At 44.2% G+C, this 25600-nt stretch overlaps 1 protein-coding gene across 1 annotated transcript in view; it reads right to left on the bottom strand.

Moving 5' to 3' along the window:
* LOC137370301 (uncharacterized) overlaps positions 1 to 25600 on the bottom strand; it is a 138269-nt gene that overhangs the window by 27169 nt on the left and 85500 nt on the right. The window contains exons 21-25 of the mRNA XM_068032680.1: positions 19072 to 19185; positions 17297 to 17350; positions 11278 to 11411; positions 1021 to 1140; positions 472 to 567 (exon numbers count right to left, since the gene is read on the bottom strand). Of these exons, the coding sequence (XP_067888781.1) occupies positions 472 to 567; positions 1021 to 1140; positions 11278 to 11411; positions 17297 to 17350; positions 19072 to 19185 (518 nt within the window). The remainder of the gene's footprint in view (positions 1 to 471; positions 568 to 1020; positions 1141 to 11277; positions 11412 to 17296; positions 17351 to 19071; positions 19186 to 25600) is intronic.

The raw sequence follows: 25600 nt of genomic DNA, 5'->3' as shown, positions 1-25600 counted from the left end.
CACCCTAGAAATAAGAACTATCAATGTGCCAGAACCTGAATGGTTAACACCATGTATTGTGCAAGCAGTAGTTAAGGGATTAAAGCTTGTACAAATAGGGAACCTTACAGCATGCAGTAACAGAAATTTTCATACTACAAGCTTCACAAACAATTACATGGTCCTGGAGATTAACATCCCTAAAGTAGTACAAACTGGGGCGAGAGAAACTACAACCCCATTTGAGAACACATAACAGAAAGAAATGCAATTTTTTAATGGTACCCCATCCAAAGGAAGGATGATGAAAAAACCTGAACTCAAACCTCAAATGGTTGTTATGAGCAATGCCAGCTGTAGCCGTTGTAAGATGGAGTGAATGAAATGAATGTTTACAGTGGTGTGACCCTGAACTTTCTTGCTGGTTCTTTTTCCAACTTTCTGAGCCCAAAAAATAAACAACATAAAATGAAATCCAAGGAATTTGCATACCACAAATCTGCATATCACAAGCTTCATCAACAATCACATGGTCCTGGAGATTATCATTCCTAAAGTAGTACAAACTGATTTGAGAGAAACTATAACCTATTAGAGAATACATAACTGAAAGAAATGTAATTGTGCTATGCAAATTTCTGTTACTGTGTGCTGTCAGGTTCCCTGTTTGTTCAAGCTTTAACCCCTTAACTACTGCTTCCACAATATATGGTGTTAACTATTCAGGTTCTGGCACATTGATAGTTCTTATTTCTAGGGTGACAGTGGGTGATATATTGTATTTTAGACTTTATGAGGCATGTTTGACTTTGTCAGATAAATCCTCAAAGCTAAAAGGTGTCAATGGAACCCATCTAACACCTATCCTAAAACATTTCAGAATTGAATAGTTTCTTCTGAAACAAGGGAGGTGTGAAATAGCCACATCCTGGGCCATTGTGTGATCGCCATGGGGAGGAAATCAGAGTGTCTCCTAACAGGAGGTGAGAGATAACAGCTTACCTTTTAAAAAGACAGCGAGAGGGAGACAGAGAGACTCACCCAGGAGAGAAGTCCCATCTAACAGCTTGCTTTCCAGTGAAGCCAGAAAGTACATGCCCTGTTGCAGAATCCGACATCTACAGTATACAGCAGTGAGTAACCCATCATCTTCAATTGAACCTTGAATCAAGAGAGAAATCTACATTCATCTCAGACCTGCATCCATCTAGAAACTTGATTTCCAAGAGAATTCAACAGGTTTATCGTAACCTTCCTCCCTCCCCCCACTAAAAGCCGCCTTTTTCTTTCCCTTTACTGTTTCTTCATGTGTGTGTATGCGTGAGCAAATGCATGAGTGGATGTGGTTGTAACACCTTCGGGATAAGGCGTATTGATCAATAAACAATTGATTTTCTGTTTTTAAAACCGAAAAGAAAACCTGTCACTGTCTGGTCCAACCAAGGGGCTAAATTCTAATACAAATACACTTGCTGTGGTCAGGTGGGGTGTTGAACAGTGGGAACCACCCACATCACACCATGTGGTCGTAACATACCCACCATATTGGATTGGGCTCCTCTGTAGACATCCATGATGCCAGTATTTAAAATACTCTTAAAATATCTAAATAAATGTCCTAAGCATGTTGTAGGATTCTCTCCTAAAATTGGGCTGCCCCAGCACCTGACTCACTGCATGATAAACTCATTCAGCCACCCAGTGCCCTAACAGACAGGAAGGACCTGTCAGCATCACAATTTAGAGGGCTCACCTACTCCATTAGCTGCTGGTTTGTCCATTAGACTACTGATTAATATCTGCACTTTTTCCTGCCTCGTTTCTACCTTCTGCAACTGATTTATGACTTCTGTTAACATGCTGTGTCTGGTGCTAGACTGCTTTTGTCTGCCTTTAAAACAGCTCTATTGCAGTCATGGGTAGTCTGCCTTTGAGGCTAGAGGATAAGGGTGAGGCATGAAGAAGACATGACAGAGTAGGAGCAGCTTCAAGGAGCTGGAGGAGAGCACTGCGTAGAAGGCTATACCCGCAGTGAGTCTTCAGGAAACACATATTCTATCTTAACTTCACTGAGGACCAATGTTGAACCAAGAGACTTGTTTGATCAAGGAGATTGTCACTGAGCTATGCCACTTGCTGCAGCCGCAGTTTGAGCCTCAAAGCAGGGCATGAATAGCTGTGGCTGTCAAGGTCACCGTGACCCTTAACCTTTATGTCACAGGGTCATTCAGGCTGTAGCAGATGACACCAGTGACACCTCCCAGTTTTCAGGCCAGCATTGTATCAATGAGATTACTGAGGCTCTCCGCACTAGGAAGAATACTTACATCTCTTTCTCTGTGGACAGAGCCATGCAGGACAAAACATCACTAGGCTTCACCCTCATTGCAGTCATGCCCAGGGTGTCTTCCCTGCTCTCCACCGCCAGCCTGGCGTCTTCCTTAGAAAAAGATTTCACTCCCTGAATATTCAGCTTGTTTGTGATGACAGGTAGCATATCATGCAGGACTGTGTCTAGTTTCTACGTAGCAGTCATGATTTACATCCTGTGCTGGTCCTTTGTATTGTCTTTATTTCAACCAGGCTGTCAGGTCACAGGCTTGCTATTGGATAACAAGAGACATACCCTTCAGATATGGCTCATGTTTCTTATAAGGGACGTGGGCACAGCTGCAGAACTAACCCACTAGAAACATCATCAAGCACACTGTTGGCATGTTTAAGCACCGCTTCTGCTGCCTGGGTCATTCAGGAGGAGCTTTGCAATATACCCCTGAGTAATTATCCAGAGTTGTAGTCATCTGCTGCATGCTTGACACTTTGCCATCATGAGGGACCAGCCTCTATCAGCACTTGGCAGCAAGAAAGGCTGAAGTGCAGCATAAGGAGGAGAAAGAGCTGGAGCAACAGCTCCTAGCTGCCATAGACAAGTGCTCATCCAAGAACACTTCACATGAACCATCCTTCCTACCTTCAGTATAGCAACAGTCCCGCAATCATCACCACCATTCTTACTATCACCATCTGACTGCCTTCCTTCAGTTCAGTTCATTGATCTTGCCCTCACTTGCCCTATAAATATTAACATTAACACCAAATTCAGAAAAACTGAATGCAACAACATCAATTCCATTTGTGGCTAATATTTAAGGTATGAAGAAACCCTTAGTGACATCACATCCAGCACTGCCATTTTCCCTGGCAATGACTCTTCCCTGCTCATGATGACCAGGACATTTCTTCCACAGGGAAATGATATGCAGGCAAGTCCACCCTCCTCCGGTCACAGCCTCCTCCTGCCCCAGCCTCCTGCTGCAATATGTGTGTGACCTTCTCTGGCAGCAAAGAAGGGAGTGTGTTGGTGACATTCTTGTAAGTTAGTGATAATGTTGTGAGTTGTTTAGAGAATTTAACTATTATGGTCAAATAGTTTATTGTGTGTTGTTTGTTGTGCAGCATGAGAAAGTGAGGGTTGCAATACCATTGCAAATAGGATGTGTAGAGTGTGGGAGTATAAGGAGAAGAAAGTGGAGGGAAGTGTGGCGCAGTGATTGTAGAAGGATGAAGGGAGAGGACATTATTGTGAATAGTGAGGCTGCAGGTGGTGAAAGGGTAAGCAGAGAGTAAGAGAGCGAAGAGTTACGATTCTTACCTTGACAACTCTGGTGATGTCATTCAATTTTTTTCTACATTGGAGCTGAACTTTCAGCATTAACCTTTTCTCATTGATGACAGAGGTATTGCCAGGAGGGCGTTCAACCCCTACCCCTACCCCAGGCTGCCACAGGAAACATTAGCAGCATCAGCTATTCATAGATGTATTAAACAACCCACTTGCTTTTAGGACTGTTGTGATTTTAACTATCACTAACAGTGGCATGTCTTCAGGTCAACTTGGAGCATGTGACACAACTCTGCCATGTTTTCCTTTATTAACTGTAGCCTTCACAGGCGCTGTTCCTCTGATACATTACGATAGGTGTCTATAAATGAGGGCATGGCAATCTTAGTGGATGGACTCAGGGTACTTCTGGTGCACCTGACCTCCCTGGTATCTCTCCTGTTCCTTTAAAAAGCAGAAGGGCAGGGCGATTCTCATTGGAAATCCTACTGTTCTATTGTTGTGGGTCATACGTGAAAAATAGCAGCCTCAGCAACTGCTACGGGTATTTGTGATGCAACGACCGTGACGGGAGGAGTGCACTGTTTATTCAATTCCACTTCTCCACAGGTCACAACATATATTTAAATTTTCCCACTTACTCATACGGTCAATCAGATACTCTATTTTTCCCAGAATAAAACACACTAACCAAGTTTCTTTACAAAACAACAAAATTATCAGTTTATTATAAAACAAGTTTTAACCAGTAATGAAATAAAGCATAAAAACACAGATTGAAATTTTAAAGTTCCCTTTTTACCTTAGCTCCTCACACTCACACACACATATACCGGTTAACTGGGAAAATAAAAGGGATCTTTGTTCAGAGCTCTGTTACAGACAAAACAAAACTTGGGCTGAATACTTGCTCATTCTTGAAGAAAACAGCAGATGAGATATGTTGTGTTCCAAAACTGACATACCGTCTAGCCTCTGAGTACACATAGATGAGTCACTGGGATCTTTTAGAACAGTTCTTTTCAGGCGGTGTTGAGAATTAATTTGGCAGGCTTTTCTTCAAAGACAAGAGACAAGATAAGTTAACACAGTGGACTTCTCAGGGTCTTTTGGAGAGATGTTGGGAAGCTGAGCTGGGTTGTGGTCTTCTCTCTTTCCTTAGGAATTCTCTTCCCCTTCTGCAGGCTTTTTAAAGAGATGGAACAGGCTAGACTGAGCTGGGTTCTGTCCTTCAGTTTTTTAAAAAACGCCAACCAATTCAAAAGTGATGCCGGAAACAGAAAATCCACCTTCTGACCTGTCACTTCTTTCACCATATCTTCGCCAGTTACCAGGGTTTCTGTTCTATTTTTAACTTGAGTCATGTGACAACCAGTAAATGTTGTTGCCAAACTAGCTCTTTCAGTGTCCTCTTGACGACCCTCTTGGAAAAAAACTGGTCCAACATTTCTTCAGTTTGGCTATGAATTCCTCAAAAAATATTTTTAACAAAAAACAGAAGCACTTTCATAACAGTGTACACCTAAGTGGAACCAGGAAAAAGATAAAGGCTTGCAAAAATAGACTGCAAATGATGCCACCAAACTCCCTGCAGGGGCTTTTAAAACTACTTTTGCTCCCAGTAACACTGTGCACCAATTTTATATTGTCTGTATTGAAGGTAGATGTATCAGAGTGAACTGCTGCCCACAACTTTCTGATACACATTAGCTGTGTGTCCCCACTCCTGCACAGGGCCTGAAAAATGTTACTCTCACATTCCCATTTGTATAATCATAATCTTTAAAACTTTAAGATGAACACATTGGTACAAGACAAACAACCTGCTTTGGACAACCCTCAAAGACTGTACTGTATCATTTTGTAAACAATTTGGGACATTCACATCAGGTTGTATACAATAGAAATATGGGACTGGATTATATCCGGACTTCAGAAACAGGAGTGGAAGTTTGGGCGGCCGAAAAATCGGGATGGTGGTGCTCGCCCAGAAACTCACATTGGATTTTGTTAGTGGCAGAAAACTCCGAAGCGGTGGGACTGCAATTTGTATTGGTGAGCAGCTAGTTAGAATGCATTTGCATTGAATTGGAGCAAATTTTATGGGGGATTTCAAATTTATTCAATGGCACAGGGTGATCACGTGCCTTCAAATCCCCAGCCTTTTAAAGGTGGTGACAACGAGGTGAGGCCTCAATGCCGCCACGGGAAGACAGCCATGGGGAACAGTGGATAAGGGAAGAGAGGGGAGTGGAGGCCATTGTTGGCCTGCGGTGCTGGGCTTTCTACACAGGTGGGCACAGCCTCAAGTGCAAGGGTGAGAACAGTTTAGGATGCTGACCTCTCTGCAAGGGTGAGCACAGTCTTGGGTGCAAGGGTGGGCGCAGTCTCGGCTTCTGGGCTCTCTGCAAGCATGGGCACTGAGGGGCATTAGCATGTCTTCAGGGGGGAGAAGCAAGGGGAAGTTCCCAAGGTAAGTTTGTCTCTCCAAGGACAGCAATGGGAGGGGCAGAAATCAGCTGGCATGGGTCTCATACGTTCAGTCTTTGTGGACCCCCATGCCATGCAACAGCGGCTCAGCTTGAGGGTGGGCCGGGATGTAGCAGCGCCAGCCCATGACGCTCCAATAGGAGAGCGGCAGCAGCCAGCCACTCTAAGAAGGGCCTATCCACACCAAAGAGTTTGCCAGACTCCTTCAACTACCTGCAAATGTCCGAGCGGCAATGTCACCGAAGACTGCGGCTCTCTAGGTTGGCAGTCACTGACTTACATGCTATGTTACAGGACAAGCTGCGACCCATGGGCTTCAATAGACACCCAATTCCCATGACCATGACGATCACTGTGGCACTCAATTTCTATGCATCTGGCTCTTTCCAGGGATCCACTGAGGACAGGTGTGGGATCTTGCAGGCTGCAACCAATCGCTGCTTCCAGGAGGTGACCAATGTCCGTTTCAAGAGGGCTGGTGAATATTTGCAATACCAAACCCACTCTGGCCACAATTAATACACCTGTGAAGCCTCAAGTGCATCGAGATGCTCTTCTTTATATGTTTTTGTGTACTTCTATGTGGTGCGATCCTTGCGCTGGCAGCTGAAGTGGAGGCAGGCAACTGATCAGGCTGTCCCTTGGCCTGGGGTGACTTTAGCAGACATCCTCTGACAGCCTGGAGGGCCCCAGCTGGCTGAGGGATTGCTGCACAGGTGCAGGAGCCTCCTCAGTCATTGTGGCTACTGGAGCTGGTATTACTGGCAGAGGGGCTGAGGCACCACTGACCACACTCATAGTGCCCTGAGGGGAGACCCCAGATGTAGAGGTCAGTCTCTCCGCCTCCCTTTCAAGGCTCACTTGTACCTCCCAGCTAACTAGTGCCTCGTCCCTCTCTCACCTTGCCATTGCTGCGTCGAACTCATGGCCAAAGTGATGGTGTGCAAGTCTGCACGCAAATGTGGGATCTGGCGCTCCATGAGGATCACCAACCTCTCTCAATGGAGAAAGCCATATGTGATAATAAAGATAAATTAAAAGGATATGAAGGAAGAGCTAAAGTGAACTGGGAAACTTGGTTAAAAGGGAAGACAGTAGAGATGCAGTGGCTGACTTTTAAGGAGATAGTTAATAACTCTTAGCAGACATTTATCCCAGTGAGAAAGAAAAATTCTTTGAGAAGGATACATCATCTGTGGCTAAATAAGGAAGTTAAGGATAGTATCAAATTAAAAGAAACACTGTACAAATCTACAAAGATTAGTGGTAGGTCAGAAGATTGGACAGATTTTAAGAACCAGCAAAGAATGAAGAAAAATATAATTGAGAGAGAAAGTAGAGTATGAAAGAAAACCAGCTAGTAATATAAAAACAGACAGTAAGAGTTTCTATAAGTATTTAAATAAGAAAAGAGTAACTAAAGCTAGTGTTGGCCCTCTAGAGAGTGAGTCTGGGGAATTGATAATGGGAAACAAGAAAATGGTGGAGGCATTGCACAGGTATTTTATATCTGTTTTCACTGTAGAAGACTTAGAAAACCTGCCAAAGATACTTGAAAATCAAGAGATGAAAGGGAGAGAGGAACTTAAAACAATCACTATCACCAGGGGAAAGGTGCTGAGAAAACTTTTAGAAATAAAGGATGATAAGTTCCCAGGACCAGATGGCCTGCATTCTAGGGCTTAAAAGAAGTGACTGTAGAGGTTGTAGAGGTTTTGGTTATAATCTTCCAAAATTGCTTAGATTCTGGAAGGGTCCCAGCAGAAAGGAGGGAGACAGAAAGCAGGAAACTATAAGCCAGTTAGCCTAACATCTGTCATAGGGAAGCTGCTAGAATTCATTATAAGGATGTTATGGCAGGATACTTAAAAAATCATAATGGATCAGACAGAGTCAACATGGTTTTGTGAAAGGGAAATCATGTTTATAACTAATTTATGAGAGTTCTTTGAGGAAGTAAACAAGCAAGGTGGATAAAGGGGCACCTGTAGATGTACTTAGATTTCCAAACAGCATTTGATAAGGTGCCACATCAAAGGTTACGTCACAAGATAAGAGTACATGGTGTAAGGGATAACATATTAGCATGGATAAAGGACTGGTAAGCTAACAGAAAGCAGAGAATAGGGATAAATGGGTCTTTTTCGGGTTGGCAAGCTGTAATTAGTGGAGTGCCACATGGATCAGTGCTGGAGCCTCAACTATTTACAATTTATATCAATGACTTGGATGAAGGGACCAAATGTATGGTAGTTAAATTTGCCGATGATACCAAGATAGGAAGGAAAGTAAGTTGTCAAGAGAAGGGTAATAGTTTACAAAAGGATATAAATAGGTCAGGTGAGTGGGCAAAGATTTAGCAGATGGCGTATATGTGGGAAAATCTGAACTTTGGCAGGAAGAATAGAAAAACTGTATACCATTTTAAGAAAAACTCAGTGGCACAGAGGGACCTGGGTGTCCTGGTACATGAATCACAAAAGGTTAGTATGCAGGTACAGCAAGTGACTAGGAAGGCAAATGGAATGTTGGCTGTTGTTGCAAGGGGAATTGAGTTTTTTTATATTTGTTCATGGGATGTAAGCATCGCTGGCTAGGCCAGTATTGCCAATAATGAGGCACATTAATTTTGTCATGTACATTGATTTTAAACTGTTGCTGGAGCGAGAAAATGACTTGTTAAACAGATCAGCCATGGCTGGAAAAGACATTTGCATATTAACAGACAGTGCTTGGAAGGATAAAGAACCATTCCCTGACACATTCAACCCATAATAGACCTTGATCACCTGGTATTGTGTGTAAGAGGAGAATTCCAGAGACTGCTAAGGTGATACAATCCAGGACTGGTTTGACTAGCTGGTCATTTGACTAACTGGCTGTTCCAGGGGTTTTTTGAACGAGCCACAGAGAGTTTAAACTCAGCAAGACTGGTTACTCCTGGACTGAGAAGATGTCTCCTGTCTGCTCCCATCTCTTTCTCACAAGCTTCTGAGTCCACTGAAGACACATGAACCCAAAGAGAGAAAAGTCCCCTACAGCGAACAAGGTGTAAGAAGAATACTGCGCCCCCAAAGAAAAGTAAGATCTACCTACAACCAAGGGCTCTACAGTGAGCTCGAAAAACCGGACCAACAACTCTTCAGAAATTGCCTCAAACTTTTCCACTTTATTTTTCTTCTGCTCTTTTTTGTCTCTATTTGCATGTGTGCATCATATATGCCTTCTAGCATGGGCACGTCGTGTGTCCGTAGGCATCAACCAAATTAGAGTTTAAGTTCAAGTTTAATAAATTTAAACTTTTCTTCTTTAAACCTGAGAAAACCTGTTTGTGCTGGTTTCTTTGTCTTATAATTGGAAAGCGGTGATCAAGGCTTCACCAATGGGGAGCTAAAAACACGGTGTTTTAAAAATGAAACCCTATTACGGTAAGACCAGGTGAAGGCTGATAGGGAACACTAGACCCCTTTCTCATCTGGTCGTAACAATGGTTATTGCCTGGCACATGTGTGGCATGACTGTTACTTGTCATTTATCAGCCTAAGCCTGTTGTCCAGGTCTTGCTGCATCTGGACATAGGCTGTTTCAGTATCTGAGGAGTCACGAATGGTGTTGAATATTATGCAATCATCAGCGAATATCCCCACTTCTGACCTTATGATGGAGGGAACGTCATTGATGAAGTAGCTGAAGATGGTTGGGCCTAGGACACTACCCTGAGGAACTCCTGCAGTGATGTCCTGGGACTGAGATGATTGACCTTCAATAACCACAACCATCTTCCTTTGTGCTAGGTATGACTCCAGCCAGTGGAGAGTTTTCCCCTGATTCCCATTGACTCCAGTTTTACTAGGGCTCCTTGATGCCATACTCAGTCAAATCCTGCCTTGATGTCAAGGGCAGTCACTCTCACCTCACCTCTGGAGTTCAGTTCTTTTGTCCATGTTTGAACCAAGGCTGTAATGAGGTCAGGAGCGGAGTGGCCCTGAAGGAACCCAAACTGAGTGTCAGTGAGCATATTATTGCTGAGCAAGTGCCGCTTGATAGCACTGTCGATGACCCCTTGCATCACTTTGCTGATGATCGAAAGTAGACTGATAGGGCAATAATTGGCCAGGTTGGATTTGTCCTGCTCTTTGTAGGGAAGATTTACTACAGCTGTACAGGACCTTGGTGATACCAAATCTTGAGTACTGTGTACAGTTTTGGTCTCCTTATTTGAAAAATGATATTGCATTAGAAGCAGTTCAGAGAAGGTTCACTAGACTAATTCAAGGATGAAGGGCTTATCTTATGAAGAAAGGTTGAACAGTTTGGGCCAATACTCAGTTGGAGTTTAGAAGAATGAGAGGTGATCTTATTGAAACAAGTGATCTAATTGAGACTAGATACCAGCAGGATGTTTCTTCTTGTGGGGAGACTAGAACTAGGGGGACAGTTTAAAAATAAGAGGGCTCCCTTTTAAGATGGAGATGAGGAGAAATTTTTTCTCAAAGGTTTGTGGAATTCTGTTCCCCAGAAAGCAGTGGAGGCTGGGCCATTGAATTTATTCAAGGCTGAGTTAGATAGATTTTTGATAGACAAGGCACTCAAGGGTTATGGGGGCAGACAGGAAAATGCAGTTGAGATCACAACCAGATCAGCCATGATTTATCAAATGGCGGAGCAGGCTCAAAGAGCCAAATGTCCTACTCCTTCTCCTAAGTCTTATGTTCTTATGTCCCGTTACCTCCTCCTGCAACTCCAGCATGTTCAGTGCTTCCAACACAAGAGGCTCATCATCACCCTGAGGCTCGGTATGGGCCTGGCCTCCCACAGTCCTCGCCTCGCCTGTCACAGCCTCCATCAGCTGCTCGGACGCATGTGTGGTTCTCTCACCAGCTTGTGACCCTGAATCTAAGCCCAGGCACATACTCACCGATGTATAAGAATCTGCACCTTCCAATTGTTCCTCCTTCTCCTCAGAGGTCACATTCAGGCCCCCTTTCCCGTAGGCTGTGCGTCCCTCTCATGACCTGCATGAGAGAACACAAATATTTTTGGGTTAGGTTGTTCAGATCTCCTCATGCCAGCAATGTGTGATGTGGATCTTCGGAAGTCATAGAGCCATTTACAGCACAGAGTGTGGTAGACGGCACATGAACACACTGTCTCCTCACTCTCTTGTGCAGATGCTCTAGTCTCACTGTCCGTGATTGCACATCCACCCTGGGCCCCCACTAGCTCCACAGCCTCCTCCTCTGTCGGCGTCAGAGGATGCACATCAGGGATCCCACTGCCAGTCCTCGATGTCTCCCTGGTTTTTATGGACCCGTTTCTCCTGTAAGCGGAAAGAGGGACACAGTTCGACCTCGCACGAAGAACAACAGGGCATTTATACTTGTGGCAGCCCCTCATCCCCTTATGGGGACTCCTAAATGGCTCCTCCCCTTGTCCACTCTCAGGTGACATAATGGGGGTGAGCTCTGAAGGAAGGCAGCCTGTCGCTGAGATACAGCCTTGCATCTGACAGGAAGTGGTGATGCTTCAACCCTTTGCCCGTGCCTTTGTGGTCACTCGCTCCCCATGCAAACCCCAAAGAGGAGATGGGTATGGAGGTCTCACCTTGGAGTGAAGGAGGTCATTGGCCCTCTTGTGGCACTGGACCCAGTTCCAGGGTGCTGACTACCTCTGCGTCTCCATCCAGGCTTGCTTGATCAGGCAGGAGGATCTCTTCGTACCATCCCTGGGGAAGAGGACCTCCCGCCTTTCCCTTGCATCCTGGAGGAGAATCCCCAGGGAGACATCGCTAAACAATGGGGCCACCCGGTGTCTTGCCTCAGACATAGTCCCAGTTGGCTCCCGCTCCATCCATCGGTCTGCAGTCCTGGTGCAGGGGCGCAACAAGTCCAGCAGCAACAGAGGGTGCTGCAACAGCATCAGCAGCAGAGGGGGGAGGGTCCATCGTCAGCAGCAGCAGCAGAGGGGTGTCCAGGAACAGCAGCAGTAGGGGAACTTCCAGGAGTTACAGCAGCAGTAAAGGGAGCAAAAATAAAAAATGCTGGAAATACTCAGCAGATCTGGCAGCATCTGTGAGAGAGGAGCAGAGTTAACGGACAGAATTTTACGCCACCCCAGCAAGCTGGATGGTGGCGGGGGGGGAACGTAAAATTGAGCGGGTGGCTCCTGGAGGCCTTCCCGACCCGCTCCCTCCTTTGTCCCACTTTACGTGGGCCGGGGGGGGGGGTGGTGGCGATAAACAGGCCCCAGGCCAATCAAGACCCTTAAATGGCCACTTAATGGCCACTTAAGGGCCTTCGCCCGCCTCCATGGGGGTTTTACCTGTGGCAAGTGGGCATCCAGGAGACGTGAAAGGCCGCCCGGTGAAAACTGGCGGCCTCTCAGCGCCCCGGGGGTGGTCCCTGACAAACGGGAACAGGGTGCCCGATTGAGGGCCGCCCCCGCTTCCCCAATCACCCCCAGGACCCGAGACGCACCCCCCCTTCCCTCCAGACAAACCACCCTTGCCTTGCCAGGACGTGACTGATCACTTCGGCGAGGCAAACCAAACTTACCTGCCATCCTGCCTCCAGGTCCTTGGCTGGGCTGCAGTCCCACCAGTGGCCACGGCTCCCAGTAGCGCTGCTGGGGCTAAGAGCTGCCAGCCTGATGATTGGCTGGCAGCTCAATGAGGTGGGACTTCTTCCCTCAATTGAGTGGAAAACCCGCCTCAGAACAATTAAAGCCCGGTGACCCTTAAAATGAGGGACGGATCCCCGGGCCGGGAGGAAGTGGGTTTGCCACCGTCTTTTATGTCAGTGGCCAGCTCCCGTCCACCCGACGTAAAATCCAGCCCAACGTTTCAGGTCAGTGACCTTTCATCAGATCTGATCTACACATGTAACACGCATCCACTTCCAGTGCCACCACCGGGTCCCCTGACAAAATTCAGCCCATGGTAGTTTGATGATGGCACTGCATTCAGAGGTTAATGTGGACATTCAACCGCAATTTAATGTCACCATCATCACTTCAGTTTATGAGGATTGCACGGGAAACAATTTAGTAAACTTTTAAAAATAATCAGAATCAAAAAAGGAACAGAAACTTGGGTGTTAGTGTATTAAAGTTCTTGAACTAGGATGTGGCATGTCACATGATTGCAAAATGCGATAGTTATTTTGTCACGGGGTCTCGAGCTGGGAACAAGGTCAATCAACAAGTGTCATCTGCTGAATTACATTACAAATCATATGCGCTGCAAATTGCATACAAATCATTTCAGCTTTATTACCAATAAAAATGGTTTTAACATTTTGGGGAGTTTTTAGGTAAGCTAAGTTCCTGAAAGGGCTACTGCAGTCCATGCTAAAAATTCTGCCGGAGCTCCACTATGCTGAGCACTGTTCTAAGATTGTGTTGCAGCTCGAATTTTTGCTTTATGTAAAGCTTCAATTAAGGTTTATAGGTTTATAAGATAGTCTGAGTCTGGCAGTAGCAACATGGCTAATTATATTTTGCACGCCCTGTAAACAAAGCGAAAGCAAATGTCTCTTTGCATGTTATATGTAACAAAATTGGGAAGAAGTTTTTAAAGAACACACTTCTAATTTTGCTGCAAGTATGGAAGATATTTTGGGCAAGGTCAAAACCTTTTGAGAGAAAAAGTCCAAGCAGTATTTCTCTTAACTTTTTTGAGAATGCCAGACCGCAGCTGTGTGCTGATTTGATAGATCTCCGCTTGTGCAGTCACTGGTGTTGGGTTGGGGGGGGTGTGGGGTCCAGTGGTAAGGGATATTTGTGCCCAGTGTGCGATCACAGGGGAAAGAATTAGAATCATAGAATCATAGCATGGTTACAGCACAGAAGGAGGCCATTTGGCCCATCATGTCTGTTCTGGCTCTCTGCAAGAGCAACTCACTTAGTCCTGCTCCCTGCCTTTTCCTTGTAGCCCTGCAATTTTTTAAAATTTTTACATTACCCAGGATTATTATTATCATTAGCTGAATTGTGTACAGGTGATAGCAAATTACTTTGCAACAAGCTAACCAGTAGAAACCAAAGTGTTCACATTCACTTTGACCATTCAGTGTATTTCTGGGTGCAAATTACTGGTAAAGCAGCTGATTAGGATGGCAAATGATCAATTATTGCTAAAAGAAAACTTAGCAAAGTGCCCATAATTACATTTACTGTTATGAGAAATGCCACCAACTGCAGGCAAATTGGAAAATCCAACCTTCTCTACCTTTAGTCTAATGCATGTCATAAATGGCTAAATTGTTTGTTTTAGACACTGTGTATAAACATTTTTTGTCCAACAACAACTTGCATTTAAATAGCAACTTTAAAGTCGAAAATTGTTCCAAGACGCAAGGAAATGGAAGCCAAGCCAAAGAAGGAGATTTAGGAAGGGTGACCGGAATCTTGGCCACTAAAAAGTCCAAGTAAACAAAGAGGAGAGAAAATTAAGATTAGTTAAAAAACAGTTTTCCTTCAAAAGTCCAATTTTCTGCCTGTTGAAATGAGTGGAGACTTCATCATCAGTTGGAATTTAGACCCTAAAATGTTCAGACAATTGCAAATGATAACGACCAGGTGTGAAAGGTGTCGAGGGGTCTTTTACTATCTTCACCTGGCCTTATTGTAACAGGGTTTAATTTTAAATGCATGGTGTTTTAAGCTTCCCCTTGGTGGATCTTTGTTCACCACTTTCCAATTATAAGGAAAAGAAATGAGCATAAACAGGCTTTCTTAGGTTTAAAGAAGACAAGTGAAAGTTATTAAACCTTCAACTTAAACTCTAACACGCTTAATGCCCACGCTAGCATGCACACACGATACACACATGCAAATAGGGACAGAAAAGAGCAGAAGAAAAAAATAAGTAGAGAGGTTTGAGGCATTCTCTAAAGGGGGTTTCTCGTTACTGTTTCTGTGTTTCCAGCTTGCAGTAGAGTCCTTGATTGTAGACAGCTCTTAGTTTTCATTGGGGCCCAGTATTCTTCTTAAACCTCGTTCACTGTAGGAGACTTTTCTCTCTTGGTGTTCATATGTCTTCAATGGTTTCCGATGCTGGTGAGAGCAAGATGAGAGAAGACAGGAGTGAGGTGTTCTCAATCCAGGACAAAACAGCTTTCTGAGGTCCAAATCCCTGTTGGAAGTTCAAATTCAAATAAACTCCAACAGTCAACCAGTCATGTGACCAAACTGGTCCGACCACATATGTTTGTGTATTCGGCCATCTTAGCAGTTAACCTGGAATGCTAGCCTTTCCACCTTCCACGTCTGGTAATCAAAAGTCCATTATGGATTAAGTTGAAGCAGGGAATAGCTCCTTTTTCCTTTGAAGTATTTGTTTGTTGATGTGCTAATGTCTCTCTCCAGCCAAAGTCTCAAATTGTTTTTTTTTAAAGCAAGTTCTTTCTTCACCAACAATAGTTTAAAATCAATGTTCATGTAGTGAAATTAATTTTTCCTCATTCTTGGCAGGTGGGGGCCTTGCCTGACACAAAGCTAATATGTAATTTGTTGATTTATGGAAGTTAAATAAAAATAATGATCCCATTGCAGTTGATGTTTGTGAAAAAATGCCATTAACCCAGTGGCACAGTGGGTCTACATTCAGGTGCTAAATGGCATGTTAAGCATCCCAAAGAGTGATCAGGAAGTGCTGAACATAAGCTTTTTGAAGTGCACTGCCCATCATATTTAATCAAACTTCTTCGCTGGCATCAGGAGCACACACCAGGAGTATTTAAGGTAATGAACAACTTATTTAAATTAGGGTCTTGTGCTTCTTGCAAGACACTATTCCAATTTTGTGCAGCCTCAGCACCTGACTTCCCATCTGCTGAACTTGTCCAACAACATGTGGCGATAACTGGCAGGCAGGAAATCTCACCAGTGCTATCTAAAGTGATCATTCAGAGTTTACAAGTTATTTGCTAGCTTGCAATTTCAGGATGCTGGTTAACTTGACTTTTTTGTTGCATTTCATTACTCTGGAAAGTTCACTTTGGCTGCACAGGAGAAGATTTTGCTGGCATTGCGCTGTTGGCTGTTTCATAGATAGTTTAACTACAGTTCTTCGTAGTCTGGTCAGACTGCCTTTGGGCTGGAGGATGAGGGGAAATGGCGAGCAAGATAGCAGAGAGCAGGAGCTGATGCCAGAAGAGGGCGAGGCGGAGGCCAATTCGTAGGAAGCCATATGCAGAGCGGCTATTCAGGGAACACTCCACCTACATGAACTTTACTAAGGAGCAATATCCAAGGCACTGTTGCTTCAACAAGGAGGCTGTCACTGAGCTATGCCACTTGTTGCAGCCACAACTCCAGCCTCACAGCAGTCACAGACAGCACTGCCTGTGGCTGTCAAGGTTATTGTGGCCCTTACTTTTTCTGTGATGGGCCCGTTTCAGGCTCCAGCAGTTGACATCAGCAACATCTCACAGTTCACAGTATCGCATTGTATCACTGAGCTCTTTTCACCTGGAAGAACATCTACATTTCTCTCCAAACGGACAGGACAAAGCAGGATGAGAGGGCACTCGGCTTCATCCATGAGGCATGCCTATGTAGGGTGCAAGGTGCCATAGATTGTGTTAGCTTGTGTTCTCCCTATCACCAGCCTGGCATCATCATCAATATTAAGGGATTCCACTGCCTCAATGTACAGCTGATTTGTGACCACAAGCAACAAACCCTACAGGTCTGTGCCGGGTTCCAAGCTAACAGTCTTTCATGATGCACCAGTCCAACCAGGCCAGCAAGTTACAGGATGATAAGGGATATCCCTGCTGGACATAGCTCATGACTCCTGCCTGGAATCCAAGGACAGCTGCAGAACAGGCCTACAATGAGAGCCAGGCTGCCACGAGAAATATGATCAAGCAAACAGTCAGGGTGTTCTAGCTATGGCTGCCTGGATCATTCTGGAAGAACTTTGCAGTGCACCCCTGACTAGCTATACAGATTGTGTTCATCTGTCTGCATGCTTCACAGCTTTGCCACCATGAGGGATCAGCCTTTAGTATCACCTGGATAACAAGCACCATAGTAGGAGCAGGGGAAGTAGGGGGTACAGGAATGGCATTGACTACCAGTGCTCCAAGCTGCCAGAGCTCTTGGAGAACAATTGACCAAAGAGCTCTTTACCTAAATTATTCATTCTATCCCCAATACACCAACAGTCCAACAATCCATATCACTACCTTCCTAACTTACAGCATCTGATTGCCTTTCTGCACGCCAGCTGTTATGAGTCTTTCTTTCACATCACTGCAAATATAAACACCAACACCAAATCCGAAAAACAATTTATCCAACAACTCAATTCCATTTCTATCTAACAGTACAAGACCATAGTGCCCACCTTGGAAGCTTCTTTCCCTAGCCTGGTATTCCTATTAAGTGTTTCCCTAGAAGCTGCAGCCTAGGAGGTGGACACCTTCCATTGAGGACATTTCGGATGGCCATGGTGGGCGATCTCAAACAGCTCTAGCCTTGAGGTCCTGGCCCCAGACTGCAGTTTCTCGGTGTGACTGAGCTGGCAGCTTGACACTAACAATGGCACTGGTGGAGTGGGTGGCAGGAGAGCAGGCATCCTGTCAGCTTGAGAGACGACAAGCCTGTTCCTTTGAAATGACTGCACTTCCTGCCCACCATATTGGAGGCTGATGTGTCGTTTAGCACTTGAAAATGGACGCGGCGCGATCGTATTTCTGGGCTTGTATTTACAAATTTCAGGTACATATCCAAAGCTTGCATGAATGAAAGCTGTGAATCTTCCATCCACCTCCTCAACAATCCAGTGAAGTATTGTGGAAATGTTGCACTGTCTGAGTTGCAGTTTGTTAGGTGAGATACTAGTTTAGTTTAGTTTAGTTTAGAGATACAGCACTGAAACAGGCCCTTCGGCCCACCGAGTCTGTGCCGACCATCAACCACCCATTTATACTAATCCTACACTAATCCCATATTCCTACCACATCCCCACCTGTCCCTATATCTCCCTACCACCTACCTATACTAGGGGCAATTTATAATGGCCAATTTACCTACCAACCTGCAAGTCTTTTGGCTTGTGGGAGGAAACCGGAGCACCCGGGGAAAACCCACGCAGACACAGGGAGAACTTGCAAACTCCACACAGGCAGTACCCAGAATTGAACCCGGGTCGCTGGAGCTGTGAGGCTGCGGTGCTAACCACTGCGCCACTGTGCCACTGAACTGAAGTCCCATCTACCTGTTCCAGTGGTTCAGCTGGATGTTACAAAACGCACGGTCGTATTCAAAGAACAACAGGGAGTCTTGCCCAACATTCCTTCCTCAATATCTAGTACCAGCAAAAAGTATTTTGTCAGTCATTCATTTTACTGTAGTTAGTGCGATGTTGCTAGTGCTGAGTTGACTGGTGCACTTGTCTTTATAACAGCAAACACAGAACTTCAGCAAGCAATTCATTTGTAGGACACATTGAGACACTTTAATATGAAAAAGGACAGATAAACAGAAGTGGTATTATAATGGGAATGCATGGGATGACTCACCATCTGATTTGTTATCCTACCCTGTGGAGAAGCACTTTACTCAGATGGTCTGACTGAGAGTGAGAACTCACCAAGTAAGAAATTATAGATGCAGCCTAGACTCACATCCTACAACTTCTTTACATAATGCATTGGCACATTATGTGCTGTATCATCAGACCACTAACTATGAATCTTTCAATCCAATTAAGAGATTCTGCACTTCCCCACACAATGAAAGAGAGAAATAACAGTGTGAAATCACCACCTGGCCTCGTCTCAAACAGCTCCTCGTAACTAACTCAACAGGGAAATTAACAGGAGCCGAAAAGTAGGCCACCTACCCATCCTAAACCACCTCCCACTGCACCCTCCCATCCAGAGAGGTTTGTAGTACAGTTGATCCAAAAATAATATTTAAAATGTATATTTAAACTGAGTAGCACATTGGATTATACACTGTCCATATACCTCTGGTTTTTAACCCTGTCAACGATGATAGCATGAAGGTCAATATCAATCCAGTCCTTGGTGGGCACAAGAATATCATCAAATTTGGCAACAATTGCCACAGAATTCTCACTCCTATAGTTAATGTAGGAAATGAAAAGAGGGCAGTAAAAAGCATACATCTGAGGATGGGGCTAAGGGCAAAATAGTGGAACTTTTACTCTGTAGTTAACCTGTATCACATTAGATTTATCAAAAATTGTTTCCTTCTCCAACACTGACTTTGATCAAGAAAAAGTTAATTATTTTTACAAGTATATTGACCATTTCTGGCCCGATAGGATAATTAAAACTAGTACTGATATTTGTAAGCAGTTGTATTGTTTTTCACCCTCAAGCTGATGTATGCATGAAACTTAATTTACGAACAGCTCATGGGTTACACACTGAGGGTGAAGGGAAAGATTACCCTCATTGATTGTGTAGTAGGATTGGCTTTGCCAAAATTAAATTAATTTCAAGAGAGCAAGAAGCAAATGAGGAGAATGAGAGGGTGAATAGGAACACAAGGGAACAAGAGATGAGAAGTGAATCAGGAGAGCACAACTAAGTGAGCAAAACAGGAAAGCAACAGCAGTTGTAGAGAAGAAAGAGAGCCAGAATTGGAAGAAGAAAGAGACAAATGTGAATGAAGAAAGGGAGAAATTGGTATGCATTGAGCCCGTATTTAGGGTGCAAAATGGTTCAACATTGACAAATTAAGCAGTTGGGTGGCAGGCTTCCTATCTACACGGGCATTTGGGCCACTAATAAATCTGTCAGACCCAACAGGAATTAGGCATATGTTGATAGGGGGGCATGATAGCTGCCGAATTGGGCTACCCTGAGTGGAGTAGACATGTGCCCACTTTGCTCAGATTTGCCAGGTGACCATGAGATATCCAACAGAAGGCAAGTTTTCTTAAATTTAAATCTTTTAATATACCTTCCTGTGGAGCCAGCAGGAGCATCTTCAATGCAGGGGCATCCTGGGAAGGCACAACAAGCAGCTGCTACATAACATGTTAATAATGCCTGAGACCCAATTTCAGACTTGCCTGGAGTCTCTCAGTTGGGGCACTCACTGTCTATGCATTGGTTTTCTGGACCCGAAACAGTTCTAATTGACAGGATGTGGCCGATGCTGGTGAGGCCGCATTTATTGCCGATCCCTATTTTTCCTCAGAAAGTAATTATGAATCTACTTGAATACTTGTGAATGCTGATCCCATAATGTAGTTAGGTTGGGAATTCCGGGGTTTTGTAGTAACAGAACAATTATTATCCTCCCCATCATTTATTAATAACATGCACAGTAAGTGATATAGAAAAGATTCTTGTAGAAAGCAGTTATAGCTGTCTATTCTCAGTTTTTTCACAGTCTGTTTCCTTTTGTTAAGCCTTCCATCTAATTAGTTAATTTACCATTATGTCCATGAGCATAAATCTCCGTGAGCACAAATCATGGAACATCATTAAGTGTCTTCTCAAAATCCATATAGGTTATATTCACTGGATTGCCCTTGTCAAACAATTTAGTTCTTTTCAAAGAATTCCAGTAGGTTTGTAAGACATGGCTTGTTGTTTCTAAGTCTATGCTGATTATCCCTTGTGTTCTTTGTGCTTTGTAGATAAACACTACTAGCATCCTGTAAATTGCTATTGAATATTTCAATATCAGTCATCAAGAACTGCTTCTAAATTCTGAAAATGTTGATCAAATCCTTAACATTTTTCTTGAAGTTCTACTGTTTATGTTATCTTGTCCAGCTGTCCTTTATATAACCCCTTCAGTTTTTTTAAATTATACATACCTTATTGATTTCCACATTGATCACTGAACTAAAATCAGAATTTCTCTACAGTCTCCCTTATATGAAGACTGCTGTGGACAGGCAACTTGCTCCCAGCCTCTGCCAATGTGCCAAGGTAATACTTTATCTGGGTAGTAGGAAGAACGAATGAAAGACTTGCATTTATATAGCACCTTTCATGACCTTAGAACATCCCAAAGAACTTTACGGTTAATGGAGTGCTTTTGAAATGTAGTCATTGTTGTAATTTAGGAAATGTAGCAACCAAGTTGCACAAAAAAAGCAATATGATGACCAGATAATCTGTTTTTATTGATGTTGGTTGAGGGAGAAATATTGCAAAGCACACCAAGGAGACTCCCTTCTTTTTTTCAAAATCGTGCCATAGAATATTTAACATCCATCTAAGAGGTTTAACGTTTCACCTGAAAGACGGCACCACCGATAGTGCAGCACTCAGTACTGCACTGGAGTGTCAGTCAATATCTGCGCTCAAGTCTCAGGGATGGAACTTGAACCCACAACCTTCGGAGGTGCAAGTGCTACCACCTGAGCCACAGCTGACACCTAGAGATGTACAAGACTCGCCCAACTCTATTGCCCCAATACTTCCTCCTCACTCTGCGGGGGAAGTGTCGAGCATTCAGTACCTTCCCTGGACAGTGCAGACCAGGCCAGGAACTTGACATGTGGGACATATTGGCCAAAATTCCACATCTCATCTGCATCATGTTGGAGTGTGAATGCAATCCTAGCCTCCAACGCTCCATAATGTAGACCTTGGTACAACACTTGTTCATGCCAATGAGTTCTCCACATGGTGAGCTCACAGTATCAGTTGTGCCATCAGAGGCAGCTGCTGAGCGGAACCCAAGCACTTTCCCACATGGTGCGAGAGGGAAAAATTGGCAGGTGAGTCTATTTAGAATAGCTTCCACACACCTTCTACCATCTGGATAAGGATTGGCCTTGGCAGAGGTTTAGATACTTAAAGAGGAAAATAAAAATGTTTTGAAATTTAAAAATATATATAGGCTTTTCTTTTGCTTTTGAAGTCTAGTCTGAAATTTGCATTTAGTCATGCTGTGCACAGTTTCCAGAAAACAGTGTCTGTTTTTGTATCTATGGAGGCTGCAATTCTTTTACACAAATATTTGCCACTACTTTATTGCAGTCTGGGATTGAATCCACAGTTGGGGTTCTGTAGAATAAATAACAGTTGCACCTGAAATAGAGAAGGATAGGCGTTAATTTTCCAGATTTGAGCTGCCAGTGGCTGTTGGGCCACAGCTATTACAAATTCTAGTGAGCTGCTCATCCTGATAGAAACAGACTGGGGCTAAATTTAACCTAATAGGGTGGAACGCCACCCAATATCACTCCCAACTGCCTCTAATGGTGAGTAAAAATTGGCTGGGGTGAATAGCCAGCATTTTACCTGAACCCAACAGTTCCCCAATGGGCAGGTTAGATTAAATTGCCCCTAATGGTTTCCAGTGATTGATGGGTCCAGAGAAAGGAGACAGCAATATGTGATTAAATGTAGGAAATTTAGGACAGACAGCAGGAGAAACGCTTTTACACTGAAAGGTAGTGAGGCTGTGAAATGCACTACAGGAGTCAGTGATAGAAGCAGAAGCCATCAATTCTATCTCTTTCCACCAGATGAGGGGTGGGGGTGGGGGGCAGTTAAAATGGAGTCACTCCTTTCCCGTCTCAATGTGGCCGATAGCAATTCAAGGCCGTCTACCCCAAATGGGCAGGGTCCTGTCTAAATATGGTGATTGAGCTTTGATCACGTCATCAGGCTCCGATCTGCTAACCTGCAGCTTTAGCTGGAGTGAGCAATGACGGCTTCCCTATCTCAGGCTAAATCTGCTAGGGGCAGCAGCCAGGGCTAGAAGCAGCCCAATGAAGTATATTTTTAAAATTTTGTTTGGTTTCTTGTGGATTACGAGGAGCAGGAATGCCATTCCTCCAGGGAAGTAAGGGAATCAAAGGATATGGGGAGAGGATGTGAAAGTGGAGTTGAGTCACAGAGTCATAGAGTTATACAGCACAGAAACAGGCCCTTCGGCCCATCGTGCCTGTGCCGACCATCAAGCACCGAACTATTCTAATCCCATTTTCCAGCACTTGGCCCATAGCCTTGTATGCTATGGCATTTCAAGTGCTCATCATGAAAATCAACCATGATCTTATTGAATGGTGGAGCAGGCTAGAGGGGCTGCATGGTTTATTGTGAATAAATTACATAAAAATTGGTCACTGCATTTGGATGCACATATACCGTCAAAGCACAAGACAAAAGTGAGCATTTATAATGGTCCAAGAGCCTGTCAGGTCCAAAGTATTCAAGCGTATGGCCTATTTCTGCTCCTATTTCTTATGTTACTATGTCCTCTGCTGAGTCCCACTTATCCACTCACTTTGTGCCAGGGGCACTTCTCCTGGGTCCCCCAGGTGTCAATCCCTTGCGCTCAATTTTAAAAGCCAGGCAGCTACTTCCCACCACCCACCTGAATGTTTTGTGCAGCATGCAAATGAGGCTTGGCCATCAAAATCAGCCGAGGCTGCCTGCTGCCACTTCTGGCCAGGCATGACATTCTCCTTGTCACATTTCCTGTCTGTGAGATAAAATGGAACCTCATGTACAGATTAACAATGTGTTTGAAAGAAAAGGAACTCAAGGGATATAGGAACAAGGTGGGCATATGGGATTAGGACGACTGCGTCTCTGGAGAATTAACACCAACATGGACTGGTTGAGATAAACAGTCTGTTTCCATGTTGTAAATCTCTATTTAATTCTTAAATGGTTGGAAAAATGAGCATATGGTGTGCTGAAATTTCCAACATGTGCTACTCATTGGTAATGTGAAATTATAAAATTATTGCGTTTATGATTGTATGGCTGCATTAGAAAAAGATTAACTCAGCATGGTGTGGCTCCATATCAAATAAACCAATCTGTTACCATTTTGTGTCAGAATTCAAAAAGTTAATGTGCAGATATTCAGTAGCAGAATCAAGTATGGACCCTTTCTCACCCATTTTGTGGTGCACCATATTCCATGCTGGCCATGAAACTCAACAGGCATTGCAGTGTACTCTCACAGGGCACAGGACCTGGATCCACCTAGTTCCAGCCTTTGCTGGAAGCTTCTGGTGCCTTGTCTCGGGGCTGGCGTCTCTATGCTGCATCGCGGTATTGGGGACAGCGACTCCCTGTGCTGTACCTCCTGTCTCAATCTCAGTGGGGTCCAATGCAAGGTTGGAGGTTGGTATACCCAATGAGGATCAGTACTGCAACCTCCCACTCAGTGGCACTCAGCACTAACAGTCTAATCTGCACTAATACAATGCAAAAACTTCTTGTGGTTGAAAACCTGTAGCCGTTCTACTGCATTCCCACAGGGAGTGTTGGAAGCGTCACAAATTAGACAGGGACCCAGGTATACTGGGAGCTTTCCTGAGAGCTTCCATGAGGCAGAATCTCAGTCTGCCATAAATCCAGGCCAACAATGTAACAGGGGAGTGGCCAGAGACTCACAGGCTGGGCCTGGTGGGACATCAATAAGCCACTATGTTGAATGAAAGCAGGCATTATCAGCTGCAGAGTGGTGGCCCAGGTCCAGGCCTGGGTTGTGGCCTGGCTCACCCTTGATAGGGTAGATAGAGCGAAACTATTTCCTTTGGTGGGAGATTACAGAATAAGGAGACAAAACCTTAAAATTGGAGCTCGGCCATTCAGGGACAATGTCGGGAAGCCATACTCCACACAAAGGGTAGTGGAAATCTGGAACTCTCTTCCCCAAAAAGCTGTTGAGGTTAGGTCAGTTGACAATTTCGAAACAAAAAATGTTGTTAGGTAAGAGTGTTTAGGATCACAGCAACAAGGCAGGCAGATGGAGTTATGATACAGATTAGTCATGATGTAATGGAATGGTGGAACAGGCTCAAAGGATTCTATGGCCTACTCCTGTTCCTATGTTTCTGTCAGGAAAATGTTTTCTTAGCCCCCTTACAAATGAGGCCATTAGGGCACAGATTTTATGTCTGTGGGAGAGGGGTCAGCACCCTTCCAAACTAGCACACTCTTCCAAACTAGGACACTCTGCCACAGTACGCAGCTGCCTGGGGCACCCTCGAAGCATCCCTTTTGATGTAGGTGCCCATCTGCTTTGTTCAAGTGACTTTCCCCTAGCCACGCAAAGGGAAGGGGTAGGGTCAACACCCAAGGTCACAGGTGGACAGATTCAGGCACTTTTGCCATGATGTCGACCCTGCAGGTTTTTTTGGGCCCTTTTTGTTTGGTTGAAAAAATGTTTGCATTCCCTCAATGTGAATTTTTTGGTGACAGTTGGAAGAAATTTTTACAGCAGACTGAAAAACAGAAACAAGAAATAATACTAATAAACTATGAAGAAAACAGCTTTAGTTTATGTAGTCCTTCAGCATGTTTTTTCGAGTTGATTTGTTTTTTCAACTTCACTATCTTTTGGGTAGAATTTTCATTTTTATTTGCTTCTGAACACTTGACCAACCTCTGGGGATATTTTATTTTTCTTAAATTGATGCTTATTGAGAATGACAACGTGCCAATGTATTAGTTTCAAGGATATAGTATAAGTCATAGTCATAGAGAGATACAGCTCTGAAACAGGCCCTTCGGCCCACTGAGTCTGTGCCGACCA

The sequence above is a fragment of the Heterodontus francisci genome, chromosome 5 (genome assembly GCF_036365525.1).
Source record: "Heterodontus francisci isolate sHetFra1 chromosome 5, sHetFra1.hap1, whole genome shotgun sequence".
Taxonomy (NCBI): Eukaryota; Metazoa; Chordata; class Chondrichthyes; order Heterodontiformes; family Heterodontidae; genus Heterodontus; species Heterodontus francisci.
Note: the sequence above shows the minus strand (reverse complement) of the source record. Positions and strands in the feature narration are given on the sequence as shown.